The following is a 26,924-nucleotide window of genomic DNA, read 5'->3' as shown; positions in this document are numbered from 1 at the left end:
CAGCTGCCACAGCAGCAATCTTACTTAGCAGTAAGCATAGCCATATGCTCAACTAGAGCAACTTCAGCCACATTTTGACTGAGTACACTTTGCTATGCATATTGCAGAGCAGTGAGTGAAGAACAAGTTAGTCTCAAAGCCAGACATGGAGCTTATTATAGCAATCACCAAGAAATTTTACAGAGAGAGCTGCCACCATCTATTTCTCACCACAACACTATCTCACAAACAATACAAACCACAGCTCAAGGAAGGCAAGCACCCAGGTTCTGCCTTTGTCAATCTGAGATCCAACAAAGCCAGATAAAGCAGGAATAGTATAGCATATTATACTCAGTGCTGAGAAAAGAAAACCACAAAATCAAACCTTCCTTCCTATTCCTGATATATCCTCTTCAAGCAAGGCACACTCTAAGGGCTCCCACTGCCTCCCAGTCCCTTTAAATGCATTTTGAAATTTTCCCCCTTTGGGCTTCTCCCTCCCTGCCTCCCAGCCAATGGGAGTTGCCCATGAAAACACTTGATTTGTATGACAAACCAACCAAGGAGCAAAAAGATTGCAAGCCAATTAGAGGCTAGTTCCAGAAAACCAATCAGCAAGTGAAAAACAGGTCTCCAAAATGGCACTCAAAACACCAAAATGTTTCAATCGAAATGCGGTTGTTTTGTTCCGAACTCAAAACAGGCCCTTTATTTAAAGGGTGTTTTGTTTCGAGCTGTTGTGAATAATTAAGTCATTGGTAGGAGGGCGAAAGGGAGCAAAAATCAACCTCAGCAGACCTCTATAATGTTTAGTAGATTTGTTAAAAGCAGTTTATATATACCAGCACTATATCAGTAAGCTTTTTATGAAGTCTGCAAGGTAGGTCATTTGATTATTAACCCTGTTTTTATTATCATGTTTACAGTTTCTCTTATAGTTCAAGAAGTGTATTATGCATACAATGTACTACATTGTTATCTCCATATTGCACTGAGTAAGAAGCAGGAGGGGCTAAAGCTGACACAACAATGGAACAGCCCACTGTTGCCATCAAATGGATATGCATCCATTGTCGCTGATTAGATCTCTGAAAGCATTGCCGATAACACATCCATTGCCAAAAACACATGCAGAGTTCACTCGAGGGACTTTTGAAGATGGGGATTCATCTTCAAAAGCACAATATGGATTGTCTAGTGAAAGAATGAAGGATATACAGGTGAAACTCGGAAAATTAGAATATCGTGCAAAAGTCCATTAATTTCAGTAATGCAAATTAAAAGGTGAAACTGATATATGAGACAGACGCATTACATGCAAAGCGAGATAAGTCAAGCCTTAATTTGTTATAATTGTGATGATCATGGACCTCTGAAAAGTATAAGCATGCATATGTATTCAGTACTTGGTTTGGGCCCCTTTTGCAGCAATTACTGCCTCAATGCGGCGTGGCATGGATGCTATCAGCCTGTGGCACTGATGAGGTATTATGGAAGACCAGGATGCTTCATTAGCGGCCTTCAGCAATTCTGCATTGTTTGGTCTCATGTCTCTCATCCTTTTCTTGGCAATGCCCCATAGATTCTCTATGGGGTCAGGTCAGGCGTGTTTGCTGGCCAATCAAGCACAATACAGTGTATACTTTTCAGAGGTCCGATATTGTTCTATTCTTCAATCCTTGTCTTCTTGGTTCCATGTAATATTCTAATTTTCTGAGATTGTGGATTTGGGGTTTTCATGAGCTGTACGCCATGATCATCACAATTATAACAAATTAAGGCTTGACTTATCTCGCTTTGCATGTAATGCGTCTGTCTCATATATCACTTTCACCTTTTAATTTGCATTACTGAAATTAATGGACTTTTGCACGATATTCTAATTTTCCGAGTTTCACCTGCAGAAACAAAATTAGGAACAGAGACAGCACAGATGACTTGATGTATGTGAACTCTGTCACACACAAACACACACACATACACACAGAGCACTGGACTCTCTCTTCCTTTTTTGTTTCTTTCTTCCATTTATCAGTTACAAAAACAATAACAGGGTTCCTTCCTTCCTAGGGGTGGAGCCACCATTGGGTGAATGGGTTCAAAGAACACGGGCTGCTACCTATCAGGGGCCATGATAGGTGTCTTATGTCAGACATGGTGCCAGGGAGCTGCAGCAGCGGCCACACATGAGCCACCGCCAGCCTCTCTATGCTCCTGTTCCTTCCTCTCCCCACAACCAACTAACCAACCAACACAGCTTTTTTAATGCAGTCATCTGCTTGGGCTGGAGACGTCCATGGCCAGTGATTTTCTGCATTTGCCAGTACTCCAGCCTTTTTAAAATTTATAAATGGTGAAAGAGACTGTGTTGCAAAAATTTTGCAAATACAAAAAATAGCATTTTTAAACAGGAGCTTCAAAATGCCATAATTTCAAGAATAGCCAAGAGATTTCCAACAGAACAATGGAAGGGCAGACCTCTGAAACTGGCTTGAATTTTTGACATAATTTACAGTGAAAGAGAAAGTGAAACTGTTTTGGGCCTGCAAAAATTGGGTTCCAGACCAAGTAAGCCATACAAAGTAAAGCCAACTTTTAAAACTGCTGTTAACTCAGTCATCTTTCAATGAAATTTGCCTACCCCGCCCTGTTGTCTCACCCACATCCTGCAGAAAATGCAAGACAAAATTTTTGTCTCTTCCGAGTATCCCCACCCGTGGCACACAGAGCACGCCATGCACGAATCTCTTCTCTCCATCTTTTGTTGTTTGATGGCAGTAGCAGCTCTTCTGCTCATCCTGCTCACCATCTTTTGAAAAGGCAGAGGGCGGAGAATGTGGCAGAAGGAAGTTTGGATGAATAGAATGGCACCTTTCTAAAACTCCACACTTTTTTCTAATCTGTCCCCACCCACTCTGAGTCCTGCTTTTCAGAAGGCAGGGAGGTGGACTGGTGGTGGATAATGGTGGTACTGCCACCCACACTACCATGTAGGGCTGGCCCCAAATGGAGGATTGAGGTTCCCCCTGCTGCTGCCTCCATCAAACTAAATAATAAATGAATAAATAAACTGCTGCCTAAGGCAGCCTCTTTACCTTGCTACATTTGTGTGCTGGCCCTGGCAGTAGTCATATTCTCTCTGATAAACCACCCCCTTGCAAAACATTTTGAAACTTTTGGAAAGGTTTTTTAAAATTCTAGATTGCGGGGGGGGGATGTTTATGGGGAGAAAAATCTTGAAAAGAAAATATCTATCTATCTATCTATCTATCTATCTAATCTTCAGCAATAACCACTGCAGTCTACCAGGTCTCACTGCACTACTTGAGATTTCAAATAAAATGCTGACCATCTCATTAGCTCACTTGCTTTACCAACCTAGTTCTTTTAATATGGTTGTTATTTTTCTGTCACAGTAGTTATCATTGCTAATTCACAAAACATGCATGTATATCAGTATTTATTTTAGAGTATCTTTGATAGCAGTTAGCCTGTGTATTTATGTATGAACTAGTCCTTCTTTCTAACCCCTTTAACCTTCCTTATAGTTCTATTTTTTGTTGTTGAGTTGTGTATGTTATTGTTCTGTGCACATTAATAGGTGTCAAAGTGTCCAGATTGTTTTCCATGTGAATTGATCCCAACACGTGTCCAGCCTTTTGGAAGATTATAGGCTACAAATCCACCCTTGCTTCTTTTGAAGCTGTTCACAAAGTTGCCAAAGAGAGTAAAAATCATACATTTTCATTCAGTTTTTATTTCATAGTGCTTAGGACAAAAAGTGAAAATGTTTAAAGCTAAAGATGGACTTAAGTTCATCAATCTGTAGATATGTGTGAACTCAGAGGAAAATAATCCTTCGCTAGCAAGATGCTGATGAGGAATAGAGTGCTTACTGTTTGCATATCTGTGAATGAATTGACATAATAGCCATCTTTTACAGAAACACATAGGATGGGGCTGTAAGTTCTGTGGGTCAAGAACTGCAAGTTCTGTGGGTCGGACCTATATTGCATTGTGTAATATAGATCCTCAGCCACCTAATGGTGCAGTGGACTTGACTAGCAAGCCAGAGGTTGCCAGTTCAAATCCCACATTGGTATGTTACCCAGAAACATACAATAGGAAACACCTATATCGGGCAGCAGCGATATAGGAAGATGCTGAAAGGCATCATCACATACTGTGCAGGAGATAGCAATGGTAAACCCTTCCTGTATTCTACCAAAGACAACTACAGGGCTCTGTGGTCACCAGGAGTTGACACCGACTCGATGGCACACTTTACCTTTACTTTAATATAGGTCCTCACCCAGTGGCAGAGACATGTACAGCACCTGCACGCTGTTGGTGGTTTGAATTTATTAAATAGGAAGAGAAGTACTTGAGGCTTTGCTGGTAGACTAATAAGCCTACTCTTCTGCTTTAACACTTACTCCAGTATTTGAGTCTGTTTGTTTGGGACTTTAAGATGCAAGCTTCTGGGTATCAGCCACACAGATTAATTGGACCTGACACCATAAAGCCATAGAGACACCATGTGATACCTAAACACTGTGTGATCCTTGCCAGTGTAAATGACAGACCATGCATGCAAATCTATGAATTTTTTTTTACTAGTGACAGAGGGAGCACAGACAAAATTGGGCCCCAAAATTTTGGTGTGTGTATTTTTTCCTCCTTCCAGGAAAAACCTGGAAAGTTCCAAGGTGCTATGAAGAAAAGCCCAATAAAAACAAAAACAGTAATTTTCCCAACTGCAAACAGATGCAGACATACAGAACTAAGCAGAGTTGAGGGTGAGAGTGAGGACAGCAAGGTAGCTTATTTGCTATTTTAATATATATAAATAATTTCCTTTTTACCCAACACCCCTATTCCCAGGCTCATTAAATCGATTTCAGAAAACATTTTGGCTCTGGAACATGCAAGTAAAATTCCAGCCATATGGACTCTTGAGGATTACCTGTGCAAACGGCACAAGTCAAGCCAAAACAAGTTTCTGTCAAATGGCCTAACACCTAAGTTTATTATGAAGGTAGTGAGTTGTATAAAGGGCCTGTAAGCACTACAGAAGGCCCCGTCTGTGGGACTCCAGGCTCTTGTCCTGGGGGGGCTGCTTGTTTAATGTCAGTCACCTTGAGAGTCGGCTCTCCTATACAGAAAAGTATAGTTTGCACAGAATCACAACTGTTAGGGGTGAAAAAAGGACTCTTGGTTCATACATAATGTCATTCTGCCTTTGTTCAGTGAGAGAGTTTATTGTAGTCTAAAAGCCCAAGCCAGTGAGCCTCTGTGTGAGCATGTGCATGGGTAGCAGAGGCTTGTGTTGTCTGTTTATTTTTATCTAACTACCACTCCCAGACCTAGCATTTCAAATTGGCTTTTTAATGGAGGGAAGCATAAACATCAGCTCGTGATGTGGCTCAGAGTATATTGAGCAACAGAAGACTATTCCACATATTGTCAATGGCTGATACACACAGTAACGAAATACTGATGCTGCACTGGTGCTGGGGAAAGGACGATTTTCATCTGTCTTCTCTTCCCTCTGAAGCTAATTGTGTGACTCCCAAGAAATATGCCCCTGAGAATTTCATGACCCTCGGGTATATTTTCAGGAGTCACAGTACACCGGCACCTCATTAATTTGGATGTTGGCCAATACTGTTGGAATTTAATACAGCCTGCCTCTGCAACAGTCCTGGGCAGTGTTCCCTCTAATTTTTTTCATCTGTGCACAGAATAAATTTTGTTCTGGGTGGCACTATCAAGGCAGTGTGAGTGCATGTGGATTCAGAATGGGGCCTTCTTGATTCAACCTGAGCAGGATCTAAAATTAATTGAGTGGACACTAAAAAAACTTGTGTGTGCACGCACATACGCATGCCTTAGAGGGAACAGTGGTCCTGGGGCTGCCTTTTTACATGCTCAGCAACCCCAGTGGCTTGCTAGCACCAATATTTCACTGCACAGAATTCAGCCAGGGTTTCCACCCCAACCTACCTACCTAGAAATGCTTTGACACAAGAGGGTCCCAGTCCAAAGAAACCAGCAGGGAGACTCATGCATGCACTCCTCCTTGTCTTCCAATTAGCTCTGTGTGTGCATGCACACTTGTGTGTGCATGTACATGTTAAATGCTACTTACCACACAGTGCTAAGTCAGAATGGTTGCTTTTGGCAAAAAGCAGTAAAGTCAAAAAGCACTGCTATTCATATGCAACCCTAGGTTGGGACCTCTGAAACATAGAGGTATAGAATATAATTGATGTATCAGAGGAAGATGAGGTATATATGGATAATCATGGAGTAGATGGAAATCCAACATTATGCATGCATTTATGAAGCAAAGCATACTTCTTAAAATAATTATTTTAAGTTTCCTGATTGCATGGACAGCTTTGCTTTTGTATTCACTGAATGAATTCTTGGTTTTTCTGTGTGATCACTTGGATAAGAGATATGCCATTAATATTATTTTATTTTATTCTACACGCAGGACAGCTGCACATGTAATGCAAGAAATCTCAATCAAAATACCGTGTTGATAGAACACACAAATGCAGTGGAAAAATAATTACTAAAGAAATGGTATAATCAGTCCATATATTTATATATTCACATATTGCTGTCAGACATATAGTGCACAAAGGAGGACTATTTGTGCATTTGTGTGTTCTGTCAACACGGTATTTTGATTGAGATTTCTTGATTGCACATGTAATGCAGCAAGCAAGTACAGGAGAGCCTCGAGGTGCACACTCCAGCTGTTGCTGCAGTTTTAATGACATTTGAGCCCACAAATGTCAGGTAGAGAATGTCAGTAAATGACCGTCACCCAGCATTCAGGACCAGACATTTGAAGTCAATTGACAACACTGGGCTGATGTGGGTTACTGACATTCTCTGCCCGACAATGGCAGCTTCAGATGTCACGAAAACAGCAGCAGCAGCTGGAGCTCATGCCTGGCATAAGCTGGTGGCTCGCCAGTACTTACTTGTCATGTTATGTGTGAAGCTGCCCACTGTGAGCACTTTCTTCCTTTGTATAGAACAATGTTTTCTACTATTGTGATATTCACATCTATAGAATTTGCTATAGTGTTCTTCACTTAAGGAGCTGAAGCAGCTTAAGAACCGATGTGGAATTTATTGTAATTTCACAATCTAGCACATTTTAAAGAGCTGAAAGGTGTGGCGTTTCTCATGCAAATTCAAAATATTTTTTCGTTCCGGTTAGAACACTAAAAGATCTAGAAAAACACCATAATATAATTGCCATATAATATAAGAAATTAAGACTTAAAATAATACTTCCTAAGAACATTTGTTTAGTTTTAAGAGCAAATAACTTTGATAGAGTTTTTAAAAGGTAAAATCTATTTTAAAGTTCAACTTTCCACCCAAAAGCTGATCTGCCTTCAAAGCTGGATATATACTCAGAACTGAGAGTTCAAACACCAATTCAGTTTTGACATTCAGAATTTTTATTTTTCCATTCACCATTTGGAAATACAGTAATTCAAGGAAGGATTTTTGCCAGAATCTATTTCAGCTTTGATTTTTTTCTTTATTTCTAGGCCTGTCCCAGGCTCTTTGTCATCATTACTGCACCTGCACAACCGGCAAAGACAGCCCATGCCTGCTTCTATGCCTGGTACTCTACCTAACCCTACGATGCCTGGATCTTCTGCAGTTTTGATGCCAGTAAGTATACCTGTTTGTTAGGGATGTACACGAAACTAATTTTGCATTCTGTTTCAAGCTTGAAATGAAATGCAAAACAGCTGAAGCTTTTTGTCGAAGCAGTGTTCGAACTGGCTGTTTTGACAAAACACATTGAAACATTTTGAGTGTTTCAGCCTTAGGGAACAATGAGGAAACTCAGAACACACCCCGCTGTTCCCCATGGGTAGCTCCTAGGGACATCAAAGTGGGTTGGGTGGTAGGGCATGATGGGTGCTACCTACAACTCAACCAGTGTTCCCTCTATGTTCTTATTATCAACAGCTACTAGTCGGAGGACTATAGCCTCCAAGGCAGGATGCCTCTGAATACCAGTTGCAGGGGAGTAACAGCAAGAGAAAGGGCATGCCCTCAACTCCTGTCTGTAGGCTCCCAGTGGCATCTGGTGGAGCACTGTGTGAAACAGGATGCTGGACTAGATGGGCCTTGGGCCTGAACCAGCAGCGTGGAATGGGTTTTGTTCTGGGTGGCAGTATCAAGGCAGTGTGCGCAAACGTGCATTCCTGATTCAACCTGAGCGGGATCTAAAATTAACTGAGTGGAAATCCGTTTATTCATATTCATATAATAATAAATGTTGTTTATTATGAAATTACCTTTGAGGTCATTTCTGGCCACCATTTAAAGAAAAGTAGCCATTTTGTGGCTCATTTTGTGACATTCCATGTCACAAAACAAGTTGCTCTTGATTGTCCCTTCAAGTTTCAGAAGTAGATGCCAGAGGGACTAGAGGTTTCTGTTTGAGAAACAGATCTCTATCCCTACTTTTTTCCATGTTTCTTTTATTCTTTGTTAATTAGTGGATTATGTTTGTAGAGCTATGTTGATGATTTAAATTATTATTATTATTATTATTATTATTATTATTATTATTATTATTATTACATTTATATCTCGCTCTTCCTCCAAGGAGCCCAGAGCGGTGTACTACATGAGTTTCTCTTTCACAACAACTCTGTGAAGCAGGTTAGGCTGAGAGAGAAGTGACAGGCCCAGAGTCACCCAGCTAGTTTCATGGCTGAATGGGGATTTGAACTTGGGTCTCCCCGGTCCTAGTCCAGCACTGTAACCACTACATCCCTCTCGCTCCAGATAGATAGGTAGATTGATAGGTAGATTTGTGATGGAAGTCAGAGCCTTAACAAAATAGTAATAACTAGCTGGCCCAGGTGCAGAGCATCTGCGCCTCTAGTTCTGCTTCATTCTTGACCCCTTCTTCTCAGCCCTCCGCACTCCTCTCCCCCTCTCCCCCTCCAATGTTTTTTTCTCTCTGGCCAGCTGCCTGGCCAGCTGCTTTTTCTGGCCAGCCGCCACTTTCTTCCCCCTCTCCACCATCACCTTATCTTCTCCCCCGCCACTTCCCCCCCCCCACTGTCACCACTGCTTTCTGTTCCCCCCGCCTCAGCTGCTTTCTCTTCCCTCCTGTCATTGCTGCTTTCTCCCCCGCCTGCCTGCCAGCCCATTCGCTGGCCTGTCCATTGGCCTTATGTTCCCCACTGCCATCACTTTCCTCTCAGCTTCCCCTCTCTCGCGAACTCTTGCAAGAGCTGCCACACATGGGATTACTAATGGGTACATCTAAGAGAATTATATAGAAAGATAATAATAATAAATTACAATAATAAATAATAAATTTATTCATTCATTCATTCATTCATTCATTGGCCACCCCATGACAAATTGTTATTTGGGCAGCTCACAACTACACAACAGTGACAACACCAGCCAAGCCTCACTGGGGAGTCTATTCAATAGACGGAGTGCCACCACCGAAAAGGCCCCCTCCCTAGTAGCCACCTGCCTCACCTCATTTGACAGGGGCACTCAGAGGAGCTCTTAAGTAGATTTTAAGGTCCAAGTCAGGTCATATGGGGCAAGGTGCTCTCTTGGATAACCAGGCCCCAAACTGTTTAGAGCTTTAAAGGTTAAAGTCAGCACTTTTAATTGGGCCTGAAAATGAACTGGGAAAACATTTACTTTTGCAAATCACTTCGATAAAGCTCTGAATGAAAATAATCTGGATGATCACAGAAAGAGTGCTTTTTTGCAATGTTTATTACTGGGCACATCAACATCAGTAATACAGAATGGGAAAAACAAATGAACTGAAAGCTACAGGATCCATAATGGTCTGTAGATGTTGGTTCCTTTCAAATACATGTACAGTCTGTGTACTGTGTATGCACGAACATGACTGTGGCCTCGGGTGGCGGGGGGGGGGGGCTACAAATCCCAGAAGCACCCACTTCACTTGGGAATGTAAAAGGGAATGTGGGGTGTGGGAGGAGTGCCTTTTAAATAGAATACCTCAGAACACAACTTTCTCTGTGCGTGATGTGCTCTTCCTGGAGTGAAGAGGAAGCAAAAGAGGATTCCCCACAGTCATAGAGGGGAAGCAAGGCAAGAAAGTGGTAGTGATGTGCACGGTCCGGAGAAGTCCGGACCGGCACCGAAGGGGGGCCTTGTTTTTAGGGCGGGGAGGGCTTGCTTAGCCCTCCCGCCTCCTTGCCCCCGCCAGCACCCGTATTTCCTAGTATAGGGGCGCTGGAAACCAGCCGCACCCCCCCCCTGCCGCCGCGATGAAAGAACTCCCCAAGCCAGCCCTCCCTCCCTCCCAGCTAGCTGGCCGCCCGCCCACCCTCCCGCCGGCTCGCTCACCGTTCACCGTATAGAAAACGAGAGGAGCTCCGGCACAGAGCTCCTCTCGTTTAGAAGGCCTCCCGCAGAATGGTGTTTTGCGCGTGCGCGCATGCGCGTGCCGCAAAGCACGCCGTTCGCCGGAGGCCCGGTCTACCCGCCGGGAAAGGGCCGGGTAGACCGGGCCTCCGATCGCTGGGTAGACCGGGCCTCCGATCGCCGGAGGCCCGGTCTACCCAGCGATCGGAGGCCCGGTCTACCCGGCCCTTTCCCGGCGGGTAGACCGGGCCTCCGATCGCTGGGTAGACCGGGGCTCCGGCGATCGGATGCCCGGTCTACCCGCCGGGAAAGGGCCGGCCCTTTCCCGGCGGGTAGACCGGGCCTCCGGCGAACGGCGTGCTTTGCGGCGCGCGCATGTGCGCGCGCGCAAAACACCATTCTGCGGGAGGCCTTCTAAATGAGAGGAGCTCTGTGCCGGAACTCCTCTCGTTTTCTATACGGTGAACGGTGAGCGAGCCGGCGGGAGGGTGGGCGGGCGGCCAGCTAGCTGGGAGGGAGGGAGGGCTGGCTTGGGGAGTTCTTTCGCCGCCGCCGCCATGGCGGGGGGGCGGCTGGTTTCCAGCGCCCCTATACTAGGAAATACGGGCGCTGGCGGGGGCAAGGAGGCGGGAGGGCTAAGCAAGCCCTCCCGCCCTTAAGGGCATACCCCCCACCCGGACCCGAACCAGGCAGTGCCGGACCGGTCCGGCAGTTCGGCCATTCTTTGGAATGGCCGCCGGACCGGTTCGGGCACACCACTAGAAAGTGGGAGTCCAACAAATGTTGGACATTCAGACATCCAGACATTCTGATGGTTCAGCTCCCTCTTGCTGTTGCAAAAGCCCCTGGGTGCTGCAAAAGTGATAGAGGTGTGTGAATCGATCCAGTATGAACCCTGGTTTGACCAGGGTGGTTCAAGTGGTCCCGGTTCAAACTGGGACTCCCAAAAGGGGGCTGGTGGTCTGGGTTTGAACTGGACTGGCCCTGGTTTGAACTGAACCGGTTCGGGGGATTTTCCCTTTTTGAGCAAAGGGGCAGGGGGGCTTCCTAGAGTTAGAGGGTGCAGGAGGGGAGTCAAGGCTATTTACTTTAATCAGCGGTGACTCCACCCCCACCAGCCTCCTCCAGAGTTGCCCAAACCAGGCTGCCATGGGCCTGGGCTACTCTGAATAAGGCTGGCAGGGTTGGAGGTAGCCGCCACCACACCTGATACTGCTGCCAATTAGCTTTGACTCACCTCCCACACCCTCTAACTCTTGGAAGCCCCCCTGCCCCTTTACTCATAAAGGGGAATCCTCACCAGATTCCTCTTTACAAGTAGACCCCTGAACCTGTTCGCAAACTGCTTTGAACCAATCTGGCGGTCGCACTGGACCAGGTCAGTTCAAATCTTGTTCAGATTCAAAGTGAACTGGCCTGGCTGGTTCCATTCATATCCCTACTCTCCAGTAACACCCAATCAAGTGCATTTCAGGTCTAGCATTTATGTTGGACCCACTATGATGCATAGCCCTAGTATTTACTTGCAACTAGAACATTATCACCATCAGTGAACTGCTGCCCGCAAGTATATTTCCCTGGAAAAAAGGAACATCTTTGGTCTTATGCTTTAAGTGTTGGTAGTATATTAATAAAGTTTCACCACAGCAATCTAAGGCATGTGAATTTTTTTTCTCAAGGGTCTACTGCTCTGGTGGGAAACATGTGCAATTTTTAAACACTCTAGATCATGCATCTTTATTTATATCTGGAGTAAGTTGGTTTGAGATGCCATGGCAGAGTTAGCCATAATTTTATACAGTGATGTTTTAAAAGCCACTTAACGCAGAGTGTTGTTTTCTAAAAGGAGAGGGAAATCATTATAGAAATGATGGTAACTCAAACCCAGGTAACTAATCTTTTCTTCTGGTGAAGAGGCAATTTTCTATTGATTGCTAGGTAAAACGACGTTACTGGCTATATTTTCTGATGCTAGATGGGAACAAAAAGCCAAGCTCTTGCCTGTTAGAAGCAAATATGCGTCTGGAAAGATGTTTTGCCTTTCAGTTCCCATCTGATTTCTTTTCTTTTTTCTTCAAGATGGACAGACAAATGTCAATGAACTCCAATATCATGGGAATGCAAGGCCCAAACCTCAGCAATCCGTGTGCTTCACCACAAGTCCCTCCAATGCACTCAGAAGCCAAAATGGTAATGCCTTGTAACATTTATATGTGTACATTTTAAAGAATATTCTACTAGTAGCTGTTGTCTTACTTTTAAGGGCAACCGGAATCCTTCATTTCTAGTTATGTGAATATTCGTATTTGTGGTGGTAGTAGTAGAATATGTGACTGCTGTAAATAGGTTCAGAGTCTCACTTGAGCCAATCCAGTTTCAACCTTACTGTATCTTTATGATATAATTTGATTTAAAGAATGTTGGGCATATTATTCATTCATTCATTCATTCATTCATTCATTTATAATATTTGGGCTTCACTTTTTTTAAAAAAAAGTCATTTACATAGCATAGGGAGTCAATGTATATTTGAATCTGTTCTGCTGGTTGGACATCAGCTGTAGACCTTGTTTGAGCTGCATCAGAATCTGTGCTGGAAGGTTGCTTTATAGGTGTGAAGTTGTTTTGTGGAGAGGAAACAGTATGTGTCACTGGGTGCATGTAGAAATGGCTGGATATAAATCATGGTTAAAAAAATCCTGGACATCTATTCACCCAAATGCTATATAGTTTATTCTCTTAACTGAGGCATGTGATTGTTCATTTACCTGAGCACTAAACACCCAGACTTTCTATCTAATATACAAGTTCTAATATACAAGTTCAATTTTTAACCTTGTCTAATTAGCTGTGTGTACTGCTGTCATGGATTCCTCACCAACTGCAGACTACCAACCCACCATTTTCTAATACCTGAATATGCTATTTATTGGTAAAGGTAAAGATACCAGATAAGATTGGTGAAAATACAAAATCAAAGCTCATGCTGAGGAGCCATGCTGAGTGAATTTTCATCATCACTAAATTCTACAACTGATCCTACAAAACTGGTGCTAGGGATTAAGGCTTTCATGCTTGAGCCTTGTCACGGTCACCATTTATATCCTGAAATAATTACATAAAATGTAACACCAGAATGACTTCTTTTGATTTAGAATACTTGTATAGGCTGGAAAAGAGCAGGGGACAGGGAAAATTCATGGTTGCTTAAACACACAAAAACAAAACAATATATATAGAAAATAAATGGACTACACTAATTTTGAGATATTAATAGCAGCAATAGAACAAAAAATACACTGAGCTTTTCAGTTAAGACTGCAGTCCTAGATAGGGAGAAAGTCTGATTCTGAAAGCTGTCTCTCCTAACAGTAGAAGAGACAGCAATAACAGCAGGAGGGAGGGCATGCCCTCACCTCTTTCCCAGAGGCACCTGGTGAGCCACTGTGTGAAACAGGATGCAGTACTATATAGGTCTTGGGCCTGATCCAGTAGGGCTTTTCTTATGTTCATGTGTTCTTATGATTGAAACCAATGGTACTTACTGCTAAGTAGGCATGCATAGAATGGCTTGCACTATAAAGCAAAAAACCTTAATTAAACATTACAATACACAGATGGGCAGTGATTTATATCAGGCTATCCTCTCAACTGCCCTATAGGGACCCCCTGCTGACAAAAAACAAAGGCAACATTCCTCAGGGAGATCACTTATTGTGAACCTCTTCCAGCCAGCCTCCTGTGTTTCACCTGCCTTTCTCCAAGACCAGTGGTTGAACAGAATATTGACCACACATTTTGCTCGTTAACTCTGCTTCTACAAGGGCTAGGGTTAGTTAAAAAAAAATAATGAAAGCTGGGAATCTGGTCAAGCTAATGGGTTAACCGGGTGCCAGGGAACCTGCTTAAAATCCACTAAATACCCAGAAAGCTGGGGGGATGGCAACCTTACATGGACTTATCTTTGGGAATCAGTTGGCTTCAAAGGGAAAGGACATTGATGAAAATAATCTATTCCTCTTAGCACATGCGCAATATTGCTGCACATGTGCTTCATTAGTCTGGATGTTGTCCACTGCTTCTCACATGCTCTCTCTATTTGATTATTTTTATTTATTATTATTGCATGTATACCCTACCTTTATTCTTATGTGGAACTCAGGGTAGTATATGGGATATTCAGGCAATCTTCCGCACTGGCACTGACCTGACTCATACCTATCTAGTTTCCGCTAGGCTGCTGCATCATGTGATTTCAGAACAATTGCTGCCTCGAATTCTGGCCCAAACGCCTCCCATGAACTGTCTGGATCCTTCCTGGGTAGCCATTAATCATTCCAACCTGGGCATGTAAATCTGTCCCAGTGAGAGCTGTTTTCTTGTTAAATGTGGCATTGGAGGGGACAGATAGCTAAAGTGTTCCTTTCAGGATTTTTGACACTGCTTTGGAAGAGGGAATAACTTCAGTGAATGAGGGGAACAATATAAAGCAGAAATAATGACTGAGAGATTTAGACTGCTGGTGCCTAGCATCTCATATTGTCACCACATGCTTATAACCGCTTATTGCTGATTTGAATGAAAGCCACAATGTGTACTTTTGAAGTACTGTTGTTCACCACAGGGGGCAAAAGAAAGCATTTGCCTGCCAGTAGATATGTGACGTTCACTGTATGGTAGACATGAAAGGTCACATCTTTACCTCAATATAAATTTTGGTTAGGCAGCCAACCCAAGCCTTTTTAACACCTCAGCTAAAACCACACTCTGTAAACATGCAGTTGGTTGGCTTAAAGAGCAGATGTAGCCAAAAGAGTTGGCAACATCAGCCAAACAAAATCTGTGGTCAAGGGTTCTCTCTCTGCTGTGTGCCATACAGTAATCGTGATGTGCCAAATAGCAACAGCATCTGCAGCACAGCTTATTAAATCTTTCTGGATTAAGCTGCCGGCAAGAGTGTTTTTTTCCCCTCCAAACCCAAGCAATCTTGAGCCAAGCAAAATACTCCCTGACCTGGGGGTGGAGGGGAATCACACTGGCATCTATTTCAGAGACTACAGTTTCTGCAGTTGCTTTTCCTTCTCCCACACTTTTAAAAACTGGAACTCTGAGGCTTTAAAAATGAAATTATTGATACATATGGTGAGAATTCTATTCTTTAATATGTGAAATTAAGTGGATCACTTTTTAATCTGAATAAATTTGTTTTGGCTAAGGCTCAAATTCACAAAGGTGTTGCTTTGGCAAGCTTTCCCAGGAGACCGTTTTAAGAACCAGCATACAACAGGATGTCATTAACCTGTGAACTTAACTGTTTTTAACAGAAGTAATATGTAATTATATTTGCATTCATGTACATTAATCATATGCGTGATTAAAATCTGTCTGCACACAAATATTGCCACAGTTGTTTTTTAAAAATGTAATTGTGTAATATGCTATAAACTCACTTGTGTATATAGAGTATTACTCTGTAATACACAATACTCTATTAATTGTAAACGAATTGTAAATTAAGTAACGCTTCTGTTAAGATTTGATAATGATCTAAACTTCCAAACCTTGATAATGATCTAGCATTTTATAGGTTACTTAGTACCATTGCTTGAGATAGGGCTAGCTTCAGAGACAGTATTTATTATTAGACAGGGCACTCAGTAGGTCCCACGCCTGATCCCTGAGACCACCTCTGTGCCCATAGACTTCATGTGGTAGGTAGTGGCACACTGACTCTTGGGGCCAAACAGTATAGAAGGGGACCATGGAAAGCAGTTTGCCAAACAACCCTCTGAAACTTGAAGCCAATTTCTTCTGTTTGGAAAGTTATAGTAGCTTGGAATAATATTCTGTTGTGATTGCCATACATTTTTGTACATGCTGTAATAGATTACTTGGGGAAACATAATTAGAGAGGACAGAGTTACTTCTGAAATATGTGGGAATTGTTAGAACAAAACACATGCTCAGTTCTCCCCAAAATGCTTGTGAAGGAGAACTTCCTAATCAATTGTGTCTTTATTGGAATAAACCTTATTGTGCAGAAAAATCCTTAGATGTTGCTCTATCAGAATGGATTAGCTAGTTGATATATACATAGACCTTTGGGTAATGCCTGTAACTTTTCAGATATATATATTGATTCTCTTCTATTTCTGTAGTGCTTTATGGGCTGTACCTGGCTGTTTAATAAATGATAGAGAGCGGAGAAAACCAAAGTGATCGGTTTAACAGTAGCCAGTAGTTTGTATAGTTTTCAAGCAAAGTGTACAACACCAAAAAAAAGCACCCCTCACAAGAAATTATCACAGCTATGCAGGGGAAAATGTATATCTGTTAATTTATTTTAAAATGTTATTCTCTATCATGTGGCTCCATAGCGCCCACAATTATATGCTGCAATATCATGCAGCACAACAATGAAAACCACAATAAAAAAAGCATCAGTTAATAGTAAAGTCCCCAAACCACAGAACTGTATAGAAATGGCATATCAAGAGACACAATGAAACAGAAGCTGTGACCCTCTTTGTCGAGTTCCCTATCTGAGTAGATACTGCAGTGTATCTGTATTTGTTTTTGGAACAAATGAAATGGAATATGAATAGGACCCAATGGAATATGAATAGGACCATTTGTTCTGAAATGCATGTGCCGTGGAATTATTGGAACAAATTGAAATTTATTTTTATTTGTTTATTTGGAATCCCAATTTATTGTCTTTTTTGTTTGAGTTTTAACTTGTTTTTTTCTAACTGGAGCTCTCTATGTGATTACTTAATTATGTGTTAATTGTTGTACGTGCTGAATATGGAGAATATGGATAGGCATTAGGCCTATCTAATCAAGCATCCTGTTTCCCACAGTTAGGGATGTACACGAATTGATATTTTTGATTCAACTTGTGCCTGAATCAAATCACCCCTGATTTGTTTTATGTCTGAATCTGTCCCCACCCCATTGACCCAGATTTGATTTGGATTTGATTTGATTCAATTAGTTTCTGATTTGGATTGATTCAGACCACTTATAAAGGCCCTAGGGGCAGCAAATTCAGGTGATGGGTAGGTCCCCATGGGTGCCACCTACCAACCAAATACACACCTTCATTTCTTCTGTTCATTTTGACTGTCATTGGACAATGCCAAATGTCAACTGCCATATGCCAACTACACCACCACCACCACCTGCAAGGCAGTGGAGTACTCAGTTTATTTTTTAGGAATATTTAAGTGTTTAGATTCTTTGGTGTCTAATAACCTTTCCTTATAATGAATCCCGGTGAGGATTTTCCACTCCCGCTGCTTTCATGTGACTGCGGGGGTGGGGCGGGGTTGTGCTCCTGGGCCTTTGAGGCAAGCACAGAGGCTGCAATTTTGGAGTCTGCCACGTGACATGGACCAGCCAATCTGATTCCAGGAGCAGCATTTTAAGAAGCCAGCTACATAGCACTCGCTCTTAGTTGCTTGTACTGAGCAGCCCTCCTTCACACCCATTTCAGTGAGGGAAGTCCAGTCACCATTTGGGGCCAAGTAGGATTTTTTGGGGTCATGCCTGATTGGCCTTGGTTTGGCCTTTTTTTGCCTACTTCTCACTGAAAATGATTTAGGGTTGTCACCTTTTGATTAGTCACTTTGCTGAAGAGTGCGGAATAGTTTGTGTATTAATTGGTTTTTGACTGGAGGACTATTTACTGGTGAGTAGGTAAGCTGAGGAACAGCCCTTGCAGGTTTTGCAGCCCTTGGGCTGGGATCCACCCCTACTCGGGGGCAGGCTGGCACCCACGACTCAGAGTTTGCGACCTGGGTGGGTGGGGCTGTCTGACCTCCTCTCAGCGGGGTTTCACCCCGTGGCTGTTATGATGTCCGGATTCAGTCCGAGCAAAACTATTATGTGCTGTGTAAAGAAGTGCTTCCTTTTCTATTTCTCTATTCCTACATCTTCAAGTAGGACTGGCCCTAGTATCCTGAACAAGGAGTGCCTTTGGCTCCACCTCCGTGGTTATTTTATCAGTGTTGTATTCCTTGCGCAGATTTGCAAAACGTCATAATATTATAGGTGCTACCTCCCAAGCTTTTCACTGCCCATTAAAAGTGTCCAGAGCTATCTTCAATAATTCCCTGCTTTGTTGCCAGTGCTGTCCTGTTGAGATCACACTGAAATCTCACAGGGCTTCTGCAGCTTCACTACAAAAAGTACACGCAGCAGACACTGTGTCACCAACTCAGCTTGGCTTGGCACTCCTTTCAGGTAGTCGCTTACCCCTAAGACCAGCTCTGGCTACACATCAGAAGCAAAGTACAAGCTGGAAGAGAAGGTAAAAGGCCACAAACCCTCCACTCTGCCCTCAAGACAATGGATGAACATCACCCTTCTATGAATCCCTCCCAAACTTTGATGAGAGACTAGTTGCAGCCCATGAATTAGGCTTCATCTCAGCACTAATTTTCACTTTTTGTAATTGTGGCAATAATATCAGTAGTCACTATCCATCCAAAGTTAAGTATTTTTAAGTCCTATTTCAGAGAAGAGTTAATGTTTCAGATGCCTAGCTCTCACAGCATCAGTGATCCTAATGATCATCTCCATTAGTCCAAACTACCTTCTACACAATGTTTAACTGATGATAAGCCAGATGCAATACATGCTAGTCTGAACTAATAATGATTAGTTCTAATTTCAGGAGGCAGGTGGAGATGGAAGGAGGAAATGGGGTGGAGGACGCTGACGTGAAGGAGCCAGTGCCATCCTCCTGTATATAGTAGCGTTCTGTCAGAAGCCAGACATATTAAAAATATTTATGCAATTTAAAATAATTTGTACAAGTCTAGTAAAGGCTATTTTAGGCATTAGGCTTTAACACACATTTAAACATTTGTAAGATCCCATTAGAATTCAAGTGTAACCTTGGCACCTGAGAATATGGCAATGCCATACCTTTCATGTTAGCCTGAATGTGAACTGAAATGTTAAAATAAAAACTATTTCTTGAAAACATTCAAAGTGGCACTGTACTACACATGTCTTTTCAAAAGAAGAACTAAAAAAACAGTTTCATTTATATTTGCATATGCACTCAGAGGTGGCCCTTATGCTAATTTCAACATGTTTTATTTATTTATTTATTTATTTATTTATTTATTTATTTATATCCCACTCTTCCTCCAAGGAGCTCAGAGCGATGTACTACATACATCACAACAACCCTGTGGCCCATAGTCACCCAGCTAGTATCATGGTTGAATGGGGATTTGAACTTGAGTCTTCCTGGTCCTGGTTCAGCACTCTAACCACTACACCACGCTAAAGCCTGCAGTCATTTTTAGAACAGGGACAACTGTTGGTTCAGAATCACTCTACATATATTTGCCATTAAAGACAAAACATCTATACTTAGCTAAAATATTGAGTTAATAGAAATATTTGTTGGTTTTAATAGACAAAAATGATTTTAATATTGCATTGTTTATCATAGTGTTCTACAAAATGTGACTTCTGTACTCTCCTGTTCTGAGCAAAATACTCTGTTCTTTAAATCCAAAAAGTTACCTTGCAAATCACCAACTAAACAGATTAAAACAAAAGCATAACTAGAAGAATAGTCAGTGATTTTGTCTTTTGGAGTTTATATTAACTCCAACAAATACAGAGGCATGTTGGGATTCCCTTGTTAGGACTACATTTGTCATATAGTTTCCTTGAGTCAAGTCACTTCATCTCCATGGTTAGATTTTCTTTAAACAAAATTAGACCCCTAGGCTGGAATCCAAAAAATCCCTTAGCCACAAGCAAGGATTTACCTATGCAAAGTGGGACATTGCCATTTTTTCTTCCTGATCTGCAGATGTTTGTGCTTCTGTGGCTTGTCCCCATGTTATTGCAGATTTAAGAAATGGCTTAATTGGAGTGAGAAATGGGGAGTGGGCTCAGAATTTGCCCTGCACAGATAGAAGCTTCTACACAGCTCTTTGGAAACTAGCCCTTCACAGAGCTGAAATGATGTATGGATTAATAATTTTAAGAATTAAGTTATGTTAGTGTATATTAATTGAAGGCATGTCCCTGATTTAAATAAATATTAGTTTTTCATGAGATGAAAAATCATGAGAATGAATATTTGCATGGATTTGCAATGATGTAAAAGCAATTGTGTGTTTTTGGTTCATGTACATGTATGTCTTGGAAGGCATCCTGTTAGAAGGGGCATACCCTCCTGAGTGAGAGAGAAGGGAGAAATGCCTGCTCTGAGATGATACTCCCATCTGCAGTTTTTATAAGTACCTTTATTAGTACTTGTATTGTATTATGTACATTAGATGGTAAAGGTTCTGGAAATCAATTCCTGTGATTAATGATTAAGGGAGCAGAGTATGTTTATCCTGGTGAAGAGAAGACTAAGGAGAGATATGAAAGCCTGACCTGCCAACCTGACCATATTTTCCCATGGAAAATAGGTATATGTTGGCAGGTATGAAGCCACTTTCAAATATCTTAAAAGGCTGTCACACAGAAAGAGCAGTCTTATTCTCTCTCGCTGCTGAGGGCAGGACTAGAACTAATGGGTTGAAATTACAAGGAAGCAGATTTAGGCTAGACATTAGGAAGAATTTTTTACTGTTGCTGTTCAACATTTCAAGAGTCTGTCTCATGAAATGATGGGCTCCCCCTTGCTAAAGGTTTTCAAGCAGAGGCTGGATGGTTATCTGTCAGAAATGCTTTAGTGGTTTCCCACACTGAACAAGAGATGGGACAAAGACCTCCAGGGTGCCCTCCAACTCTAAAATTATGCGGTTCTATGTCTAATAATTTAATTTAACCATGCTGCCCAGTTAATTGGAAGCTTCCTTTTTTATTGATCAAAAACTTTATAATTTACTCATTTAATCTAGCTACTTGATTAAACATTGCATCTGTAACTGATTACAAAACATTGGGAATAAAAATCCATTTTTATGTTGTACAGTGGAAAAGAGATGACTAAAAAAAGAAATAAGAACTATCTTGAAAACAAATGGGGAAAGGGATTTTTCAGTTCATTTTTTAATAGTAAGGGTTTTCATGAATATTTGGCATGCTAAATTTCCTGAGTAGATAAAACTAGATCTTTTAATATTGAAAATCCTCTGTCTTTGACGGCATTTATGATGTGATGAGACATACATCTGAAGTACATGCCAGATGAAGGAAGAAAAGCCCACATTGTAACATAACGGTTGTTGTTAATGGCGCATGAAAATAATCCTGGAAAGTGAAACTACATAAATTCCAATGGAAAGGCTAAAAAATATCCTTGTGCGGCAGAAGTTCCCATCCCGGTAACACAACATTTTAAATAATTTTTTTCCCTTTGGCTTTGGTGCCACAAGGAGCTTCTTTCATGTGCTTTGGTCCAGGGGCAGAGACAGCAGAATTGCATGTTCTGTGCTGAGCAATAACTACAGCATGCAAAAATTGGAACTGGGGTTTGTTTGGACTTTTTCCGCATACTGTCAGGGTAGGCACTGAAACACCCCAAATCCTATGAAAACTACGTAGGAATGGATAGTCAGCCAGAGAGAAGTATAAGGGGCTTATGTGAACCAATTGTCATTTCAGTATGTAGCAGACATTATTTAAAAATTCAAGCTCAAGCTCTTATTAACAAAGATAGCAAAATATTAATTGCAGGACAAAATGGTGCAAAACCAGGAATCACTAGTTTGCATCAGCAGGACTTTGATCATTCCAGTAAAGAATAGTCAGTACTTAACATGATAACTTTTCTCTATGACTCTAGAAATAATGCTCTCTTGGCCTCATGATGAGTGCTGTCTCGTGTTATTTTCCAGATAATTTTTAAATTTCATTTAAAAAGAAATTTGCAAGTGATCCAGATGCCATCTCCCACTAGTGTACCTGAAGGACATAACATTTGCCTAGCAATCATCATACCATTATTTTCACTTGTGATGTCCCCAGTGAATTTATTGCCTTATTCTCCTCCAGGTCTGGTGTGTCAAACACGTGGTAATGTTGACTCAGATAGATTTCTGAAGGGAATCTTTAGAAGCAGCAAATGTTTTAAGATCCTTTATTTTTCACTTTTTATCAGTACAGTGGGAAATAAAACCACCTCTGACTTTTTCTAGATAATGTGAGAGGCTTGTTCTTTTTCCACCATTGCAATGTGGATTTGAACCTCACACATTTCACCAGGGTGGAGATGCATGTTTTGTTTGTTTTTATGTTAGCCAGGAAGTACAAACATTGGCCCCTTTATGCACACACCTTTCACTGTTTCTCTGAATGTGAGAAGCCATCTATGGTGAAATTGACCAAGGGTGGAAAACTTGAGGAAGAGTCTTGAAAAGGCGGCATAGTAAGGCAATTCATATCTTTATATCCCAGGAAGTCAAGATTGCATACCAGGAAGTTCTCTCATCCAGGCACTAAACAAACCCAGACTTGCTTAGTTTAAGTAGCCTTGCTGCATCATGTTGCCTTCATGCTGTTGGACCTTCCTCCCAGCATCAACATCCAATACATGAGAAATAGATACTATGCTATTGAATGGGGCTAGCATGAATAGAGTCCTCAGACCTTGTTGATGGCACGGAGGGGCGGGAAAAGCAGTCATGCAACCCAGACAAGTTGGAACTTGCCCTCTTCAGTAGTAGTCGCTTTACTTTTTTTCATTTCTGTTTGAAATGTCTCATCTCCAAATGAGTTTGTTCTGGGTGGCAGTAACATGGCAGTGTGTGCATGTGCATTCAAAGTGGGGCCGTCCTGATTCAGCCTGAGTGGAATCTGAAATTAACTAAGTGGACATCAAAAAACCTGTGAGCGTGCACATGTGTGCACGCCTTAGAGGGAACACTGCTCTGTCTCCAGCCATCTTCCCCTCCCGCCACACACACACACACACACACACACACACACACACACACACGTACTTGCTGAACTCCTGTGGAAATATAGGCACTTTTTACATTCTCAGAGTTATTTTCTTTATTCACATCAATATATAAAAAATGTTCGCATGGGCTAACTGGCATTAGCCCATTTAGAATGGGACCATGAATGTGAAAAAACACTGCTATTGTTCATACCTGCCAACACATCCCTGTTTTTCCATTCACCTGAATGGGAAAGTAGGGACATATTGGCACATATGTTTTTCTTTCAGAATTCTAACTTGTGGGACAGAGTTCATAGCCCTCAGAAATGCACTGTACCCCTTCTATGTCCTCCTCCCCCCAGTATTTTTTTTGTGTGTGAGAGAGAGTGTCGCCTTTGAGAGACCTTCAGATTTTCTAGAGCATGGAAATTTGAAATTCTGTAAATATTAAAAATGTAATGAATTTGTAATATCTATATACAAAAATTGATTAGGGACATATACTTATTTCCCTGTTCTGCTCGATCTGACTTGTACTTGCTAACTGTTGTTCATATAATATCAAACAAGATCCATAAAAATTCATAGAAATATATGTACATACAAAATGTATACATACAAAAATATATATGGCTCCTCACCCAGTCTAGGAGGTCTGCCTTGTTATAGCTTTGGCCATACAGAAATATATGGACAGTTACGGAAAATCCTCCTGGTAGGTTTTGCTATTGCTGGGCTTCTGGTGTTTAGCCCTACCATCAATCTATTAATTTGTTCAGATTTTCAGGAATTGATTTTTATGGTGTGGGGGGGATGGTGTAAGCAGAACCCATGAGACAGAGTGGGATAGATATTAATTAATTAATCCAAAATTCACCAAATAGTCACTATATTTTAAATGCTATGAAACATCTACAACTTTTTCACTTTAATATTTATTTCATGAAACTCTGCAAGTTTTTAAAAAAATCCTCACATTTTAATCACAAAGCTTTGTTTTTGTAAGGAAGTTTAATTTTGAGAGCGTTTGCAGCTAAATGGAGGATTGTGCTATTTAAGCAATAAGGTGATTTTTTGAAAGACTTTTTTCCTCTTAAAAGGAAAGTCTAACTTTTCAACAGCCTGGAAGATTTTGCCCAGACAATTTTAGATGTGAACTAAACTGGCCAAAACATTAACCAGGCTCCTTACATCTCATAAATGTCAGTTGAGTTAGATAAATACAAATGAAAATTGTAACTTCAGTTCTGTATGTAGCTGGTTTAGTCAATCCTCTCATACTTGGCATAGTTAGAAATGAAAGATGTCTGTACCTACTTTTCCTTGACTACAGCTGCCATCATGTTGCTCTGATGAAGTAGTCAGAAGGGTCCTACACTTGTGTAGACCAAGGCACTCAAGTGAGGAGTGCTCATTGCCCAGATATCACCTGATGGCAAGATGATCTATCTTTTCTTCCAAGTTAAAAAGAGATTTTCTCCTTTTCGGGCTTTATTTGTGTCCCAGAAATACTTTTCTGGCTGTGCTAGATAAACTACCTCTTTTGGTGTTATTCTTATTCAATTAGCCTTTTTAACATGCAAGGTGCTGTATAAGCTTATCTCTCTCATTCTGAATCTGAGATTCTGGACACTGCAATGTGTAAATAATTATTCCTGTTTTAAGGGCTAAAGGCATGACAGATGTCTTGTGTTCTCCTTGAGGTTGCCCAGGGAAAAGGATGCTTAACCTTTCTAGGGGCTTTTCAAAATGCTGCTCCTCACTCACACTGGGAGGTCTGCCTTGTTATAGCATTTGAGCATTTGAGCCAGTTGGAACATCTGTGCTGTAGAATCTGCCGGGTCCCAGCCAAGGTGCCTTCACAGACCTTCATGCAGCATTCTCTAGCACTTTGATCTTCACTATTTTTCAAGCGGGGGCCACCTTGACAAACAACAACAACAAACTGACCTTGATGTAAGAACCATCTCCCAATGGACTGACTTCCACACTGCACTGCACTTTTCTCAATGCTGGGAGGACCCCTTAAGACAGACGGAGCCCTCTCTTATGAATTCTAGGAGGAAAGCAGTTCACAGAACTCTGTGCAGACTTTCCAAGATCATGTAGTGACTTAAGAGGACTCTGTATTCCTTAGAGGAGTCCCAGAGTGCACAGTGAGAATGGTTATCTCCACAGCACTGCACATTTAGAATGGTTATCTCCACATGTTGCCAGGGGGATCCAATAAACAATTAGTCAGGAAGCCACACTTAGGATTGATGGGAGGCTACAACTGGCCCCCAGGCCTTACAGTGAAGAGCACTGCTCTAGCATCTTGATCGTGTCATTTCCTTCCACCATTTTCTATCAATCCAGTCTGTAGATGGTAGTTCCTTTCTTCTCTTGCCACATGTTCTTCTCAGTTCCTTCAAATACTTGTATTTGAATTGCTTGGATTTATATCCAGCAACCTAACCTGTTATACACTGCAAGTCTCATGGCTCGAGGTGGAACATCAAAGGAGTCCAGTGTTGGGAGCGAAGACCTTGTCATTCAAATCCCCCCATGCATCCCTGCTATGGTTGCTCCTTTGTGTGCTTTTTATGATTAATTTGTATTGTAAGCGATTTTGGAAGCCAATCTTTGCTGAAGAGCAGGGTAGTAAAGGAATGAATGAACACTACATGTTTGGCAGCAGGATGTAGTACAATTGACAAAAAGACTGGGACCACACTGCATGCAACATTATAATAGTCCTGGATACCTTAACATAATTGGACTGTTTCCAAAAATCTATCATGAGCCATGGAAGTCTGCAGCAGGAAACTTGCTACAGGGCAGAAAATGGGCCATTCCAATGTCCCTAAGCTTCATCAACTCTGTGCACAAGGACTGGACATGGCACAGAGTAAAGCACACCATGATGCCACCTATGCTCTGTTTCTTCCTCTACCCCACAGTTTCAAAGCATCTCATTTTTACAGAAACCCATAGTCCAACTATGGCAGCACAACTAGCAAAAACCATGCACAATGTTTTTTGCCAATACTCACCCCAACCAGAATATGTCTCTGAGAGCTGCGGAACACTCATGGACAGTCATCAGAAACAGCAGAGGGAAGTGGAGATCAGCAAAAAATTATTGTGTTAATGAACTGTTCTAATGTGAGGGCAGTGTCATTTATTTATTTATTTAACATATTTTTATACTGCCCAAAACTTTAGTCTCTGGGCGGTTTACATCTGGGCGGTGTTAATCTGGATGCTACCCAGGGGTCAGCAGTGCCTTTCTATTTGAAGTGCTGAGTGGGCATGCCCTACTTGGTAATGTTAGATAAAAATGCTCTAGCCTTATTCCCCACCCCCCTAATTTCTTACTTTGGGGGCTACATAATGGAAGGTTAGCATGCAATTACTTTACAAAACATCAACAATTATTACATTATCTACTTTAGCCTCTGCTTGTCATTCATAGTGCTCATTATGACAAATTAGGTACTCAAGAAGCATGAGCAGCGGCTGAGATTCTTAAACCTGGACGAGTCACAATACCCACAGTATTAAAAAGGCTGATTAAAATTAAATTGTAGCAGACAACAGCAGTGTGACAAACGAAGGTTCTGTTACAGCCAAGTCACTTTCCAAGCTAACCTCTGACTTA

At 41.7% G+C, this 26,924-nt stretch overlaps 1 protein-coding gene across 9 annotated transcripts in view; it reads left to right on the top strand.

The window, feature by feature from the left end:
- CREB5 (cAMP responsive element binding protein 5) overlaps positions 1–26,924 on the top strand; it is a 358,942-nt gene that overhangs the window by 262,258 nt on the left and 69,760 nt on the right. For all 9 annotated transcript variants that reach the window (XM_053262690.1, XM_053262691.1, XM_053262689.1 and 6 more), the window contains 2 exons: positions 7,566–7,692; positions 12,487–12,597. In XM_053262690.1, coding sequence (XP_053118665.1) covers positions 7,566–7,692; positions 12,487–12,597 — 238 coding nt within the window. The remainder of the gene's footprint in view (positions 1–7,565; positions 7,693–12,486; positions 12,598–26,924) is intronic.

Source organism: Hemicordylus capensis, chromosome 6 (genome assembly GCF_027244095.1).
Source record: "Hemicordylus capensis ecotype Gifberg chromosome 6, rHemCap1.1.pri, whole genome shotgun sequence".
In the NCBI taxonomy this organism is placed as follows: Eukaryota; Metazoa; Chordata; class Lepidosauria; order Squamata; family Cordylidae; genus Hemicordylus; species Hemicordylus capensis.
This window is presented reverse-complemented; position numbering and strand designations above follow the sequence as displayed.